We start from the raw sequence: 18,335 nt of genomic DNA, 5'->3' as shown, positions 1-18,335 counted from the left end.
AACCTAAAAAAATTACAAAACACACAACTATGAGAGGCTTTTTCAACATCTCTGACCATCTCAGAGTAAATAATTGATTGCAGGCTCCCATTAACACGTATAGCTAAGTACTCAGCATCCGTCACATCTAATTTCACCCGTTCTCCATTTAGCACAGCAGCTCTCAAGCAGTATTCATTAATGTCCAAAGCTCTGCAGGTTTTCTTTCCAAATAAACAGTTCAGAGTTCGATTCATTGGTACACTTGCAAGAAAAAATATACGGGTGTGCTTTTACACCCATGCGTTGGATGTAAAATCCAATTTCAGGGTCTGTCTCACTCTAACAAATCTCAGGTCAAGCCAGCCACAAAGTCACTCCTGCCTGATCAGTGCAAAAAAGTCATAGGTTTCGTCCACATGGAGTACACCTTACTTTTCTTGACATTTCAGCCACATCACTGATCACTAAACATTACAGAAAATGCAAAATCTGCAGCTTGCATGGGTTTAGTTGACAGAGGAGCACACAGAGAGTTCTACCTCTATTAAAGATATGTCTAAGGCTAAAGTATAATTTTTCTGGAGTGTCCGTCTTTATATAGAAATATTATCTGTCCTAAAAAGTTTATCATTACAGGGAGTTTTGCTGTGTTCTCGTTTTCAAACACTCAGTCTCAATCTTCCAAATCTTTTTTGTTTGTTTGTTTTTTGATTTGAAACAGACATATCCCATATGAATCCACCTGTGGCAAACTGCAGGTACTGAACATACATTTCAGACCTGTGTAAGATCCCACATTTCACACTGCATGTCAGGATAAAACCAAACCATAAAGTCCAAAGAACTCTCTGTGAACTCATGCAATAAAACTGTGGCAAGCATAGATCCAGGCAAGGATATAAAACCACTTCTAAAGCTTTTGGTGGAAGAAGTTAGAGTTGGTAGTTTCGTCAAACTCAGCAACCAAGCAAGTAGGTCCTTGGCCACTTTAAGAGTTTTAGAAATCCCCTGCAGAGAAGAGAGGACCTGCTGAAAGGGCAAGTATATATGTAGCACTTGACTGTTTCTTTAACTCGGTTTTAAAGGGGGGATACAGACACTTGTTTTTGAACAATTTATCTATGGGGACACAGAGAAGTATAATATCCACCTCTCTAACCTTTGTACAGCTGACCAATCATGGTTGAAGGTGGGTACAACTATAAACACCCCTGATTTTCAATCTTTGGTTTTAAAAAGATGAATGGTGAGATAGCCACTTCCATCCTACCTCTGAACGATGTGAAGCGAGGAGGTTTCTATTGCGATTTGACCATCTGTCATTTGGACTCACTTTACAAATCCATCTGACACATTGAAAACTAGAAAAGCAGTCAGAGAGCGCAGTACTCTGCCAAGGCTGCTCAGTTGATGTATCAGTTCTGATGGATGAAATCTTTAATAAAAATAACCCTGCACTGAGCAGAGGCATGCGTTATGCATGTGCACATTATGTATGGATACCGAGTTGCGAGTAAATTACTCTTATAAAGGTCTGTTGATCAGTTCATCACTTTTGGTAAGCCTTTGTTTTGCTAGTGTTAAAATAACCATTCCCTCCATGTTTTCATTTTGAAGGCATATTTTTAATGGTATGGGGCATTTATTTTGTCACCATTCCAGCAGCACAGGCAGTCTTTATCTAAGAAGCAGTTTCTTGACATGATGAGGATGCTGCCGAAAAGTCACTTAAAGATGACAGAAAATGGTTCCACGCTGTTGCTGTCTAGCAAAGGATGTGTATAAACTTAGAAGCACCCAGCTGCAATGGGGACAAGCTGTTATGGTGTTCCTGAAGAAAGGAGTGAAGGACAGAAAGGTGAACTTGTGTTCAAAATAAGGCTGACGGCTGAACGTAAATAAAGGCTTTGTGAAACATCAGGAGCTTCATCATTGTCTGGCTGGGGTTTGCTACATTGCATGACCTAAATATGTAGCGTGGATCCAGACTATAAGCTGCATCACTGTTAAAATTTAATGAGGTGGTCCCTGTGTCATTTCTGACTCCCCCTGAAAATTTCATCCAAATCCGTTAGTCCGTTTTTCAGTAATTTTCACACAGACAGACAGACAGACAGACAGACGGATTGACAGACAAACGTACGCCGATCGTTACATAACTCTGCTGTTCCTTGGCAGAGTAAATATCATTACTTTAAAGTGGTATTTGTGTCAAACAGATGACGATACAGTCTTCTCTGTTAGTTTGTTTTTGCTCTCTACCGAATCTTGAAAAAATATCTGTCTCATTAGCTGCTCAAAGCTCTACCATGTTCTAGGCTGGCTCCTTGCATTTGTATGCTGTTTAAAGGTGTTGTTGAGGCACTGTTGTATATGTCAGGTATATTGGAGTCTACTACAATTTTTTTTTCATTAATATGTCACACAGAACTGCAGAAGTATCTTCTGTACCGCTGTAAGAATGCTGTAACCCGATACTTTGCCCCTTCCTCCTCTTTGTGGTTTCTCTTCATTATCTGACTGACTGAGAAAGCTCTCTCAGTGGAGTGTCACCTCAAACTTCTCTATCAACCAGAAAGCCTATTGTCTTTCCATCAGGCTAGAGGAGTGCAAGAGGAGGGCAGGAAACATGACCAGTAGCTATTGTTAGGCTGATGTTGCGCCGTCACTCACAGTCAAGTTGGAATGGAGGTGGAGTTACTGACCTTGTGTATCAGAGGCTCTGAACTGCTACCACCACTGGAATTTCCCAGCTTCTGCTATGCCAGACAGCTGCTTCTACCTGACCGAGGACACTGAACACTTGACTAACTATTTCTAATAGTGAAGGCAGCTCTCACACTACAGCAGCAAAATCATGACCGTTAGGTGTTGTGTTCTGCAATGTCAGAAAATTGTAATGGCAGGAAATCACAAAGTGTGCAATGGGCATCCAAACTCACTGAAGAGGCAGGCCATGACATCTAGGACTTCCACTACAGCTGCTTCCAGTTCCCACAAGGACTAGCCAGCAGGCAGTGACTTGACAAGAAAATGAGGTGAACCTCAATATGCACAAACTCTCTGATCTGAATTTGTTTTCTCTTTCTCGCCATGATCATTTTTTCTCTCTCTTTTCACGCTTTCCCTCTGTCCACCACATTACGGCTAGAGGCCTCTGCCAAAGTGTAGTGTAGGCATTGTGAAAATTAAGCCCTCAATGAGCAGGATTAACAAAGAGGTTAAACAACTTGGGTTACACCTGATCTTTGTGACCTACTGGACTGAACAGATCAGTCTGGACAGGTCAAGATTACCATCAATCTGGAGCAACAGCAGAAATATTAAAACCAAGCAGCTAAACTTCAAACACATATCTGACGTGAGTATATGGAAGATCATGGATAGAAAGGTCTCTCAGCCTTTAGTAGGAATGTAATGCCATGCATCATGTGCATGCACATACACACCTATACAAACACATGAATCTATGAAGGAGGTACAACAGATTCAGCTGGTGTGTATATCTCTTTGTGTCCCTCAGCTACCATCTTTCGTTGCATTTGCATACACCCCCATCCCAAAAATACTATACTGGTTCACATTTCAGTCCTTCCTGGGTTTCGAATGAACTTTCCAAACTTCACCTCCAACATTTCCTGTCAATCCACTACCAAAGCTGATATTTGTTAACCAGCGCTTTTCTTGGTGTTTAAAAGCTGTCTATGCTATTCTGAACAGGTTGCTGGGTTGCAAGAATTATAAGAGAAGTAGAGAGACAGGAGATAGTAAACAAAAACTATTGTGACTATTGTAACCATGAACCTATGATCTTAGTTCATTTCACTTAACGGAAGCACTGTACAGAGGCAATGTTAAACAACAATTTTCAACAACTGCAACAACAAATTCTATTCGAGACTACTATAAATCACACTTTAACCTTGTTCAACAACATGTTGTGCATTTTGTTCTCAACCTGTCCAGGAGGAAATTTTTGCTGCAATAGCTTTTCTTTGTCGCATGAGAAAAAAAAAATCTTAATTAGGTAGTCCTGAATTTTGACTTGTTCTTCCTAAGCCATAATAATGCAGAAAATCTTTGTTAGAATTTTAAAAGAAATGTGAATTAAACTTCCATTGACACAGATGTGGAGCAAAAAGGTGAATAAAAAAAATGGCACCTGCTTCATTAAACTGACTTCAAACTCAACAATAAAGCCGCCATATTAAAAGTAGACTGGATGTACGTTTGTCAAGACATGTACAGACTGAGATTCCTTCATTCATGAGTAAAAATTGTGACAAAGCAAACAAATCAAAAAAAAATTTGTGCAGAGCTTAGAAATTACACAAATTGTCAAGTTGTGACTTGAATTTAATAATTGTGATACATTTATCCCATTTGTAAGTCAAATTAGCTGTCTTTTGGATCTTTCTATTATCTCATCAGCTTGTTTTTTTATTTTTGCAAACACAGATCAGTGCAGTAAGATAAAAACAAAGAAACACATTAATAGATCCAAAACTGGGACTGGGCCAAGACGATAGGAAGAGTATTTGTTAGGGGACTAATTTAAAAAGTTTGAGGAAATGGTCAAAACGTCATATTGATGCTTAGTTGAGCTCAGATATGTCTAGGAGAGATAAGCTGGACATATTCATGTCATGTCAGAGTTATAATAATTAACAGCTGAAATTGTAGCCTGATCTGACCATTTCTTTGCTACTTTGCTGTGTGTTTGAGGTCATTGTCTTGGTGGAACAACCAACTGCACCAACCTTCGAGATGATAATTTTTAATGTTGTGGAAAGCACCAGTTCCACTGGTGGCAAAGACAGCCCCGAACAGAAGACTGCCACCATCATGCTTGACCATATGTTTGGTGTTCTTGGGGTTAAAGGCCTCACCTTCTCTCCTCCAAACATATTTCTGGCCATCGTGGTCAAATAGCTAAATTTTTGTTTCATCTGACAACAGAACTTTCCTCCAGAATGCCTTTTTTCATATAATCAACAGCAAACTTCAGTAGAACTTTAAGCTGCAGCTTCTGGAGTAAAGGCTTCCTTCTTCCACAGCAGCCTCTCAGTACATGGTGACGTAAAACACACTGACATTTGTGGTCCAGCAGCTTCAAGTTCATTGCAGAGCTGCTTTTTGGTAACTCTTGGTTGACTTTTGACCATCCTGACCAATTTTTCTCTCAGCATTAAGCATAATCTCATCTCAGCATAAAGGAAGCCATCTATGTCAAATTGGAACAGCCATCTCTAAACAGAGGAGTGGGTCTGCAACACCACTTATCAAGCACCTATATTATATATTATATTATATTATATATTATATAAGGTCTCTTCACAGAAAGTGTCGCCATTGCTGGCATGTTCAGTCATTCCTACATAGCAGATTTATATCTTTTGTTAAGTTAACTGGCAGCATCACCACCATAATTGCTGTCATTGTTGTTGGACCACCTGGTTTCACAACAATTCACACCTGGAGTCGGGTTAGTCCTGGTCATTAATGGGCCATTAGTCATGTGACCTGGAGTGACTATAAATTAGTCAGTTAGAACTGAAGAAGCCTCTTGGATGAGAAGTGAAACATCTTCAAGAAACTACAAGAGAAGTCCACTTGATTTCTTCTGAAGTCTCTACAATTACCATGACCTGGATGACTGAGAATCTATACAGGCATTTGATGATTATATTGCTATATGTTTAATTCCGAGAAAAACATTTCAAAAATATTTGCATATCATAACTACCTAAGTCTATCAGATTTTTTAATTGCATTCCATGTGAAGTGAACATGGAATCAGCACTACTTTATATACTGAGGGACTTTTCTTGAGCTTCCCAGACATAATAAATTTTTGGACATTTATGTAAGTAACAAGTTGGAAACTTTCCTGAGGGCCAAATAACATAGGTGTAGTTTAGAAAAATAAACAAATACAAGGCAAGAAATATAATTAGAGGAAATCAATGGAGTATAGCTAGTCATTAAAGAAGAAACTCAATTGTGATGATCTATAAAAGGTACATAGCAACACTGCTGCATCTTGGGGGAAAGACAGCCAACTAAAAGGAACACATCTGACTTGACAAGGGCCAACAAATTAAATTTCAGTCACAAGTTGTGCTGAGCTACAAAAATGTGTTAAAAGCTAAAGCTGAAGACACCGAATAGGAATTTAAAGAAAAACGTTGTTCAGTCTTGTAATATGGATACACTGACAAGGGAGTGCCTCAAATAGCTCATCATACAAGAAGCAATTCAGCGATTCCTCCTCATCATGCTAGAAAGACCTTGACACAAACACAGACTTTATGGCAGCAATCCAATCTGCTAGCTTGGTGTTTGTCTATCAATGATTACTCAATCTTGTTAGCACACAGCAGCAACTTAAGTGGCACATGCAAATCTCCAGCCATTGACTGTACAGCTTTTGATTACATGCATTGGGCCAAAAATGCTGAATAGGTCATTATAGTGAATGCAAATGAGGCTGAAGGTCACGTATATTGAAGAATCAGTGAATTTTTCTACCTTGGATTTGTTATCTATTTCCTCTACCGACAGGGACAGATGTGTGTTTGTGTTGTTGTGGCTTTTATATTCAGTCTGTCGGAGAAAAGCACAACACTAGTATCACAAAAACAATTCTGTATATTAATGTGTCAAAATAATCAAAATCCAAAATGTAATTTTAAAAAATCATGTTGCTTTGAAAATGGTCAACATTAATGTCAAATATTGATGATTTGTGGGTAAATCAAGCTAAACCCAATTAAGATGGATTAGAATGATGATTATTGAGCCCTATAGTAATAAAATGAGTCTGTTCAAACTAAATGCAGAGCTAACATTAGAGGTGTCGCAATTACAAACAAAGCCAATAAAGAGCTTGGGCCTTGAGCCATTGACTCTAATCCTGACGGTCTGGAGTAAGCAATGAGTCTTTGCAGCAAATAAATAGGGCCTGCTAAAACACTCCAGCAGTAAACGTAGTGCAAATAGTACAAGGCAAAAAAAAATGTCTCAAATGCAGTCTTGAACACACTGCTACATGTGCAAATGACAAACTACATGACATCGTAATACAATGAGAAGAGAGCAAGAGTGAAAATCTATATCATGCTATCTTTGATCCAAAAGCTTTCACTGTATCAAGTCAGTAATGTATCACAGTATTGATGAAGTAGTTTTTGTTTTAATCACATAACAAATGTTACCAAATCATGATCGCAAAATATCACAGCCTCACTTTAGTATGTATGTATATTTATTTTTACCCTTTCCTTTTTTGAGATATCATTCTCTAAATCTCAATCCTTAAGAGCCTCTCAGTTCTCCTCTCAGTTTTGAAGTACAATGTCATTCTACTGCATTACAACACATTTCTCCGACAACAATGCTAGTAGCAATGACATAGTATACAATAATCTGAAAGCCGACACACAAGTGCATTCAAAAGATAACGCATCATCACTGCAATTCTGGGGGCCTCCCCAACAATGGCGAGATGGAAAAAACAAGTCGGAGCTGCTGTGGTGAGGCAATGTTTGCCCAATATTAAGACCTTGTAAACAGAGAGGGGGCTTTTGCAAGCAGCTGCAGAAATTCCAGGCTGCTGCGATTAAAAAGTAACACCCACATTGAGGATGGGGAGGGTGTTTAAACAAGCTGACCCTGCCTTTGTTTTAATGAAAAGAGAGGAGCCATTTGCAGTAAAAACAAGTATGTCTCAATGGCGTGTTGTGCTGGGTGTTTCACTACATGCAGACTCCCAGGTCCCTTCCTGCAGTGATACAGAGTGAAAACAAAGGGTCCAGTCCCAACACACTGTTGTCCAGGCTCTATAAAGGAACTGACATGTGGATGTGTCTGAGTTCTTAGCTTCCCCTTAAAGACCCTTTAATTGTTGCTGAGAACTGAATCAGAGATCATTTGATTGTTTAAATTTTTTAACATACTGTACAGCAAGTGTAAAGATGTAACTTTTTATGTGAATGACTGGTTTAATTTCTCTCAGAGCAAGTCATGAAACCACCCTTTGAACATTTGTAGTAGAAGAGAGTTCAAATATTCAGGTGCTACTGACTACTATTAGCTTGATAATCAAATAATTACTCAAGCTAACAGCGCCAAATTTTCCCCATGTTCAATAAAACTATAAACTGATTACTTTTGGTGTTGCTGTTAGTCTTGGGGTTTGCTGATAAAATAAAAAATATTCACTTAAGCTCTACTGGAACATATAACTGACCACTGAGCTTAAAATTAAAGCAATCTATCATAGGTACATGCTGAAAGAACTAGTGTAATTTCCAGCCATTTACGAACAAATGTCAATACTGGAAGAAATATTAATAACAAATACTTAAAATTCTAAGTTTGTGCTGTCTATGTATTCTATTCATGCATTTACAACCTTTACAGACCCCTACGGTCCAGTCATTAAGACAACATGAACCCCCAGCTTGTTGCCATGTGGAGCACTGAGAAATATGTTTTACAGTAGCTTCATGAAATTGGACTGACAGAATGTTGACACAGGAGCTGTGGTGCTGCAGCATGTGTCTCTTTTAAAAGGTGTCTCCCTGCCTCGTTTTATGGTCACACTAAAGTGGGTGGTGTAAGGGTGGGGGGAAGGGGTCAGATTGGAGGGGTGATTGTTTTTCAAGATGAACACTTTGAAAGTTTTTCTACACGAGGGATTGCACAACTCGAGCTACTTTCACGCATGTGCTAATCAAATCAAAACAGAAAATGAATGTGTGCATGTGCTATAAAAATGTGACATTATATAGCGAAGAATCAATGTAAGTAACTGTTTCAACTCCACTGTCAGCCTGGCTTTAATTAGGAATGACAAAATTGAAGAACTGAATAAAAAGTCATGAAAGTGATCCTATCTTGTGTTCTATCACTGTAGCATTCAGTTACATGTGTCAGTATTGGGCTAGAATCCTGTAAAAAGCTCAGTGTGCAGTTGAGTTTCAACAAAACTAAAAAGGAAATGGCCTCTAGTATTTTCAGAAGGCCATCTGATTTGGTGCTGGACTGAACAAAATGCCACACTGCCACCAATATCTAAGCTAGTCTTAATATATAATCAGGTTTTAGCTTCTTAAAACTGGGTTTTAGTGAAATACATTTAATAAATCTGCAGTGTTGGTAAGAAACCAACACTGCAAAACCCAGTCATTATTATCAAACATGACAGGATATACATTCGGTGGCAGGTAGATCATACAGTTCTAAAAACACTAAGATTTGTCATGTTTCATTTTCTCTTTGCTGGTTGCATTAAAAGGTATACCACATGATGTGTGAAGATGGATAGTTTTGCAATGTGGTTGAATTGAACTGCAGGGGGAGGGGAGTGAAATCATACACCAGTACAGCTGGAGCTCCCTCCTCCACTACTTTTCTATAGTTTTTGGAAAAACAAGCTGAAAGAGGCACAATCCACAAAAAGGAGTGGTTCCACAAACACAGACACATATGGTGCTCTTCACAGTAATCATTTGGGGAAAACGTCATGTCTTATGCTGGAGATTCAGCTTTGCTGTCTGTGAAGATTTTGAGCAATGCCACAAAACAGATCAGAGAACTGTTTTGTTGTTGTTTAATGTCATCTCCCTTGACAGATAATTTTATGTCATATTTATCCCTTAACCATTTTTTCAGGGTTGGGGTGGAAATTAATATACTACAGAATGATAACAGAATTAAAGAAATGACACTTGATTGGAATTATGTCCAGAAGCAGATTATTTTGCGCTGTGAACTTAAAAATTGACAGATTCGCAATGCACCACAACAAGACTGATCCACGGAGGTGCCACAGGATCCACTGCTAATATCCATGTGCCAGACATCCCAGTGTCCATGACCTGATTAGTTAGAGCTATTTTGGTGGCACAAGAGGGATTTGCAATATTAGTCAGGTAGTTTGAATGTTGCGGTTATGGTTGTATAGTCTGTCTCTGATGTCATGATAAAGGCACCAGAGACAACAATAAAAATCAATTCAGGACTTAATCATTCAATTCTAGTCAAAGTCTATGTTACATTGTTACAAAAAATCATAGAATAATATAACGTTGCCAATAAACTAAGCTAAACTAAATCGTAAAATACATCCACACAGATATAAACTTTATGATAAATATTATCCAAATACAAAAAATGCACCAAACATTGGGATATATACAACTGATAACTCAAAGGTGAAAAGATTTGCACTCCAGATGTAGAAATGCAGCAAGTAAGGAAGTGTGTGCAAAAGTTGAAAACATGTACATTAGGAGATGTGTTTTAGAAAATTATTTCTTCAGTCACTGGTGGGGACTAGTACAGAAAAAACTAATCTATTTTTTCATCAGAGGGGTCATTAAAGGTTTCTTGTATCATAGGATCCCTTCAGAGGTCTGTGAATGGCAGACCTTGACGAGTCAGAGCTGTTTTGGTAACACCAAGAGAAGCTACACAATGTTGGGCAAATAATTGTAAAATGTATGGTGGCCAAAAAGCAGAAGAAGGCTGTAAATTATATATTTAAAAAAATACTAATGAATGATCAATAAGAAAAGAAATGCAAAAAAATCTATTTACATGATATTTTGTTTTCCATGTTGGTTATTTATGTGGGTTTAACACAAAAACACAGCTTTTGAGCATTGAGTACTACTGCTTGTGGAAATGCCTACAGGCTTGAAAATCCGTGCAAACACACTTGTAAACAATGTGTGTGCATTTCAGAGCAAAGCATGGCCAAGTGCAGAACAGCATGGGATTTTGCTTCTGTTTTGTAATAGCTTGGCGCCGAGCCAACTCTTAGGTGCACAGGCATTCACACACAAACACACACACACACACACACACACACACACACACACACACACACACACACACACACTGCCTGATAGGGAGATCCCAGCACTTTTGGGTGTGAGCCAGACTGGGATACCACTATATCCAGTTTCCTACATTTTCTGAGCTGGTGCCAAAACTACACACAACAGCCCCTTTCTCTGCCTCAGCTCTTTTTGTCATAACTACCGTGCAACGTTTCTGTCTTTGCCGGGAGTTTGTTTTACGGTTTACAGTCTCATCTCTTCAGATTCCGTTTCACAGTATTTCCTTATGTGTGATTAAAAGCTCATTAAAATAAGTTTTACCACCTGTGTGTCACCATTCTTTGCATTTAAGATCTGGGTCATGGTTATGCTTTGATTCAGTGTAAAGCAGCAAAATGTACTGTAAAATAAAAAATATAAGCAATACTACTGTAAATAAGTAAAACAATTTTATAACAGTAAGAATAGGACAGTTTACCAACATTTACTATCATGTTGTTTTAGAAAGTCTAAAGAGATGATTTAGGAGCTACTATAAACACTGACTGCTCCATTTTGCTTATGATCAGATTAAAACTTCCTCGCCTCTGTGGGGCCTTTTTATATATAGCCCACATCTTGTTCCTATTTCCAAAGATGCATTTACTGCCCTCAAATGTGGTTTTGTTTTGCAGCTTTGAGCATGCTTACTATGCTGGCTCCACTCTGTCTGCCAAGCAGCCATAAGCATCTTTTTATTGTCCCATGACCATTACACTGAATACATACGAATGACCTCCACAATACTGCACATCCTGAGGAATCTCGGCAGCGTACAAGCAGCTTTTACATGGAGCATGCATGCACGGCTGCAGGAAACTTGTCTAAGTAAAAATATGAGTTCAACAAAAAGCAAAAAGTGAAGACTTTATAATGGTCATGAATTTAAAATCAGTTACAATAAAACAGGAACATTTAAATAATATTCTGTGATATCAAATGTAAACTTTGCCACATTCCTGATAGTAAGAATCATTTGTAAATATGCAATGAATGAATCTTAGATGCAAAGAGAAAACAAACAAGTGAATGATGAGCATTCTCTCCACAGCGCCATCTCACCATCCTCTACACATAATTGGTCCTATATTGAAGCTATTGGTTTCACCCCCTATTTAAATTGCATTTCCATGCACGGGGCTGCTTTAATGTACAGCACTAATGCAGTCACTAATGTATACATCACATTTATGGAGGTCAGAAAATGATCCATCATAAATAAAAAATGACAGAGCATCCACAATCGCTCAGAGTATAGATCTGTCTGCTGCAACCTGGAAATCACACAGCTGTACATCAATCCAGCAGCTTACTGGTTATTAACCAGTCGCTTACAAATCAAAAGAGCTGCTTAGTAGTACAGCTTTCATTATTTTGTACAATGAAACATAAACCAATGACAGACATTACAGGCAAGGAACCTTATGTAAATGGTTTACAGCTACTCAAATAATGGTTGACAATGTTTTTTTACTAATGCATTCTAGATCAATTATAATCCATTAATAATAAGAAGGAGAACAATAGATATGAGGGTAACTGTGCCTCTGATTGTGCATCCAAACACACTAAACTCTTAGTCAGTAGGTTATAAAAAACCCTTTCAGCTAACTGCACCATATTACCACATACCCTCTGGAACAAGACCTAAACGGATATCCCTGTATTAACAACTTACTAATCATTTAATAATGAATCACCAGCATTTATTACTGTTTCATTAGCAGATAAAGTAGATTAACACAAAGCCTTCAACAACCTTACAGTACAAAATGTATTCTTATTAGTGGTGTATAGCAGAGTAAGTTCGCTTTCTAGTTGCTAACAATGCATTTCTAAATGTTTACAACCCATCAAAAAAAAAATGCCTGATAAGCTGTGAAGAAATGTATTTTGATCCAGATCCTCTGCAGCTCTGACTGGATCATCCAGTCAAGAGATAATGTCACAACATGCAACTTAAAGATTGTTATGACTGATATAATTAGATCATACTGGTTAGTGTAAGCAGGCTGGTAGTGCTGTGTGGCCCCGACACAAACCTATATGGAGAGCAGCTTGTGTGGACAGATCATCAGAAAGTAGCCACTAACCCTGAACCCAACCCTCATATCAAGTGTTCCCATTGTGTTAAAGGGACAAAAACAGGGACAAGCACACAAAAGTAAAAGTATATCCTAAGTTTGTTTTCATTAGAATGACGTATAATTAAAAGAAGATATAACTTAGGATAAAAAGAAATAGTTGATTGTTTGGCTAATTTGAATGAAGGAAGGATTATTCTGAGATGAAAATGGCAGTTGTCAAAATCTTCACAGAGCTGTCAAACACACTTGTGTATAAAACAGGAAACCTGGAGTGTTGGACTCGGTGCTGCCTCACCTGTTTAAACTGCTCCTCGTACGTCCACTCGTGGTGCTGGGACTGGGGAGACTCTGCGCGGCGGGCCGGAGTGAAGGCCGCCGGGACTTTGGCCAAGAGATGCATCGTTGCGCTCTTCGGAGACAAACAAGCTCCCTGGAGCGAAGACTGCCGGTACTGGAAGTGGTTTGACCCGACATCGCCCCCTTCCTCCTCCTCTTCATCCACGATATCCTGCTCTTCATTGTCATCTCCCTCCTCGTCCCGCTCCTTAAAGTCGCTGCCCAGTTTGGAGTTCCCGTCCTCCTCGGATCTGCGGACGGTAAAGTGAGGAAGTGTCACCCCGGGAGACGAGCTGCCTACTCCGACAGGAGCCGCCAGGGCGCCGCGCATCGCCGCCTGGTAGTGACGGAAAGCCAGAGCCTGTTGGTGAATCTGGGACTCTACCATGGAGCGCAGGTCCTTCTCTTTCTCTGCCTGGCGGAGCTTCTCCTCCAGGGCCAGCCGTGCCGCCTGTTGCCGCTGCAGGTTTTCCATGACCGCCTCAAGCTTCATGCCGCCGCTGGCCGGCTGGTGTGACTGCGCTCCGGGGAACGGACTGTGGGAGGAGGCGGAGGGCGCCTGGAGTGGAAGGCTGCTGGCGGACGAGAAAGAGCCTTGCTGCGGTAGGAAGGTGGTCGTGAAATGATTATTAGCGGCACTCTCTAGGATTAAAACACTGGTTCTAATTAGACTTATGCTATCAGACTGTGAAATGTAGCCTGATATAAACCTATGACATATTTCACCACGGTGGAAAACTTGCACCGAGTGACTGAACAATATCAAACTGTGCAAAGTTTCTAAGAGTGTAGAATTCTGAATTCAATGCATTCGTAAAAGAAAACAGACTCAGCAGCAGAGTAGTTAGTGTCATAATCCAGACTGAGAGAAATAAAAACGGGACGCTTACCAAAGCAGATTTGGTTGCTATACTGGAGTTATCAACCATGCTTCTGTCCGTCAGATACGCAGAAATGTTCTAAAGCAGGTCACACGAGTCTTCTGTCAGTCCAGACAAACGTCCCGCATTCAACATCCAGATATTTCGGTGTCGATAGCTGACTGAATAATTACTCGAAATGTGTTTGGTGTTGAATGCTGGAGCCCCGAGCTGCTTTGGGCAACAAGTGGTAACTGTGAGAATGACCTCCGGAGGCAGAGATCAGCCCTCCTGCTCCATCTGCTAACAACACGTCAATACTGAGGAACAGTCAGGTTCACCCAGGACTGCTCAGCACACCTCACTGCCACCGACGTCTCATTCATTCATTCATTCATTCATTCATTCATTCATTCATCCAGAAAAATGATTTAAATCGGTTGCATTTTTGTTTGGATAGACTTTTCGTAAACTGTGGTAATTAAAATTTGAAAACTTCATTTTTTTATACATCTTGTAAAGCTACATCACATCATACCAGACAAGCTTATTTAAAAATTGACTTGCTGCTGTTTTCTCTATTGTATGATAATAACAAATGTTTAAAAATATATATCATTTTTACGATTTTAAAACAAATTCCTCAGTTTTTTTATCCTATTTTTGCACATCTTAACATAGAAATGCCTGATTATCTAGGTAGTGATGTGTGCTCAGCATCAATCTGCAAAATAAAGTGTTCTAATATTACTGTCGAATTGTACCAAATCAAGATATCCATCATACAAAAAAAATCATATACAACGTCAATTTTGTTAGGACACACTGATTTGCAGTGATGACCCGATACACCTAGATAGATAAAGAGAAGACGTGTCTGCTAATGCTTGACAAATGTATATTTTCATATTGGCCCACCCTACTGAGACCTTTTACCTGCAGTGTATTATGTCTTGACCTGGGAGATCACAGAAACACCACCGTTTAAGATATGGAGCAAAAATGATACCCTTTTTTCACCGACTGACACAAGACAGTGTTGCTGTACTGCTTGTCTGTGTTTGGCCTTCTACAGCAGCTGTGTATCCTAAAACTTCTACTATAATGCTAGTCCATTGTTAAATTGAAAGCCAAATATTAACATTCTAAGATTAAAAATATATTTAGGAACAACCTTGGCTTTGGAAAAGCTAGTGGCTTTCTCTGATTCATAATTGCATTCAAATGCACTTTAAATAATTTCTTTATTCAACAAAATGAAAACAATGAAGAAAAAGCTATGTTGACATTTTTCACCAAAATGCTGCTTCAAATGAAGAACTGTTATATTTTATGCCATGGGTTGTACACTGGTGCAAATATCATTTCTGTGAAACCTGTAATTGCCTGCTGTTTACCCGCTGATCCTGCAATTAAGGCTTTGTGTGATACAGTGTATATCATTTGGCTGAAGCAAATCATTTATCATCTGCTTGGTCAATATTCGCTTGGTGATTCATGCTAAAAAAAAAAAAAATTTAAATGCAGGAAAGGAAGGAATGTCACCTAAAAATAAGGGTTTTCTTTTTTCTGTCTGACTTGAAAGAAAAACTGTCTCTTAGACGTGTTGTGTATTTTAGGAATCTGTTAGCTACTAAAATGTGTGCATTGTATGTTTTTGTAAAGTCAAAAGACTAATTAATTTAATTTTGTGAGTGATGGCCACTGATAAGAATAATCTAAAGTGAGACCAATAAAATCTGGCTTTGCATGTGAGGCTTTCTTTGGTTCATTTTTAATTCAGAATTTATGTATATGTGTATTTGTGTTATGTTTAGAAATTCCCTCTCTCTCTCTCTCTCTCTCTCTCTCTCTCTCTCTCTCTATATATATATATATATATATATATATATATATATATATATATATATATATATATATATACATGTTTTACAATAAAGGCAAACTGTAATAAACAAATGTAGTCGTGGTTGATAATTTTCTGTTTTTCAAAAGAAGTTTAGGTTTCCTGATTTTTTATGTAATGATTGTTGATTGTTTATATTCCAATTAGTTTTAAAATCCTAATCAGGTCGTATGGAGAAAAAAACTATTTAGTGGTTTCCTTGTGTCAATGAACTGTCTGTCTGTATTCTGAGTTAGGTTTGAGTATTTTAGTGAATTTGCACTTAGTGTGTGGCTTTACTGACACCACAGAGCATTTGGGTGCTGGTTTTAGGCATTGGACTGACGCTGCCACAGAGAGCATGTAGCATCAAGTTGATCATCCTGATGTGCAGCTAGTCCCTGTGTCCAGCATACCATCCTTTCAGAGTTAGATATATAGCACATAGTAGCTGAGTCTAAGATGCTGGCAGGAGAAAGCATAGATGGAGTGCCAAAACCAAGTGGCAGGCATTGTCTACAGGAACATCTGTATCGAAAGGCGATTGGCTGTAATCTCCTGATCTTCCAGGACCTTTAAGTGTGCTGGGAAGGTTGTGACCAACCCTGGACGGCCCTGGACAAACTGTTTGAGTCTCTCCCTTTTAGCCCCAGTGACACTCCCCCCAACATAGACATTGATTCCATGCGTTACCTTAACGCACAGCTTTTAAATAGGACTATCATTATCCTCTTGCACATTTCAATGCACTTTTTTTGCAACACTTTATAATGTATATGTTACTGTTTTACTATGTTATGTACTAAAACACCAAGTCAAATTCCTTGTATGTGAAAACCTACTCGGCAATAAAACCTTTCTGATTCTGATATTATCAGTTCATCAGTCATATGTGCAGAGATTGCTCAGTGTGTGTGACAGAATATCAAATCTGCATTTAGTCAGCTGCTGAAGAAGAATTATATTGTGCTTATGATCACTCCCTGAATTAACTTGAAACATGACATTAAAAAAAAATTCAGGCATGCACAATAACTCCTGTGGACTCCTCCTTTTTATTTATTAAGAGGATTTTAAATATTTGAGTCTCTAAAATGATAACATATGCCTCTACATAACTAGCATGTTAGTTTAGTGCAGCACTGTTAAATACGCTTATTTATTATTCTAACTTTTAATTTTCTTGCAGCCTTGCTGTGCTGTGTCACTGCAAAGCTCTGACACAGTACGCTGTAGAACAGCTCGACCTAGTGGATGTTCAGAGGAAAGTTACTGAGCAGCTGAAGTACAGACTCATTTTTTAAGCAAAAAAAATGTAGAATAGTGGTTAAATACATTACCAATAGACCACCAAAAGCTCAGAGCAACACTTTTAGTGAATGTGTTTATTGGTGTGGGAAAGAAACAAGAAAAAATAAGGAAAGCAGATGTGGAGCTCAATAATGAGTAGTGATTTCGACCAACTTCGTGAAAGTGGAAACATAAAAAAATAACCTTCAAGACAGGATGGGGAGAGGAGGCCAATGTCTCCTGACTAACAGCCTTACACCATTTTATGGCAACAAATACTGCATCTGTTGTGAACATGGGCTTTATCATGTAAACACTATCAGCATCCTTTCTTGTCTCTGGGCTCGAAAACGTCATCAAAATAAGAGATGCTTTTAACAGGCCTCCTCTTCTTGTAACTGCAGAGATGGCAATTCAGATGGGAGCATGGTTTTTGAAAGTCAAAAACTTGAACAGACGAGTGCTATTCCTCTGGCTGCTTTGATTTGAATCAAGCCAGAGCAAGTTGTGGTGTCTAAAAGCTTTAAGGCTTTAAGTCCTCCAGTGGGAGCCATATTCAGTCAAATGTACTTAAGTGATGTCACTTCAGGTAGCATGGGCCTGGTCTGAAGGCTAAAAGTGTTCAAATGCAAAAAAGTTGCATTTATATTCAGTATTACTCACTAAAACATACAGTGTGTATTCTTGAGCTCTAACAAATGTTCTCCAAATATTTTACAAGTGTTTTAAAGATGATGTTTTCTGCCCCATTGGAAACCAGTACTAGTGAATAGCTGTCTTTCTGCTTGGCTTTGCTGATGATTACCATGTTTGCTCGTTTGTACATGCATGACACAAATAACAGGGAGGCCAACTGATAGAAAAATGGTTCCACAGCAAGTAGAGGTCAGAAACTCCACATATTATTGATGTCATGTTGCATGTCGCTTGACTACCAACATGATTGTGTCAACCTGTTTGAAATAAATCAGTAAATTAGATTTTTTAGCTTTTACTCATGCATTTC

At 38.7% G+C, this 18,335-nt stretch overlaps 1 protein-coding gene across 2 annotated transcripts in view; it reads right to left on the bottom strand.

Moving 5' to 3' along the window:
* arid3c (AT rich interactive domain 3C (BRIGHT-like)) overlaps positions 1 to 14,440 on the bottom strand; it is a 90,809-nt gene extending 76,369 nt beyond the window's left edge. For both annotated transcript variants that reach the window (XM_023286581.3, XM_035955578.2), the window contains exons 1-2: positions 14,185 to 14,440; positions 13,254 to 13,892 (exon numbers count right to left, since the gene is read on the bottom strand). In XM_023286581.3, the coding sequence (XP_023142349.2) occupies positions 13,254 to 13,892; positions 14,185 to 14,223 (678 nt within the window). In that variant the 5' untranslated portion in view covers positions 14,224 to 14,440. The remainder of the gene's footprint in view (positions 1 to 13,253; positions 13,893 to 14,184) is intronic.
* Positions 14,441 to 18,335: the final 3,895 nt, after the last annotated feature.

The sequence above is a fragment of the Amphiprion ocellaris genome, chromosome 6 (assembly GCF_022539595.1).
Source record: "Amphiprion ocellaris isolate individual 3 ecotype Okinawa chromosome 6, ASM2253959v1, whole genome shotgun sequence".
Taxonomy (NCBI): domain Eukaryota; kingdom Metazoa; phylum Chordata; class Actinopteri; family Pomacentridae; genus Amphiprion; species Amphiprion ocellaris.
The sequence above is the reverse complement of the archived record's forward strand: the minus strand, read 5'-3'. Positions and strand labels throughout refer to the sequence as shown.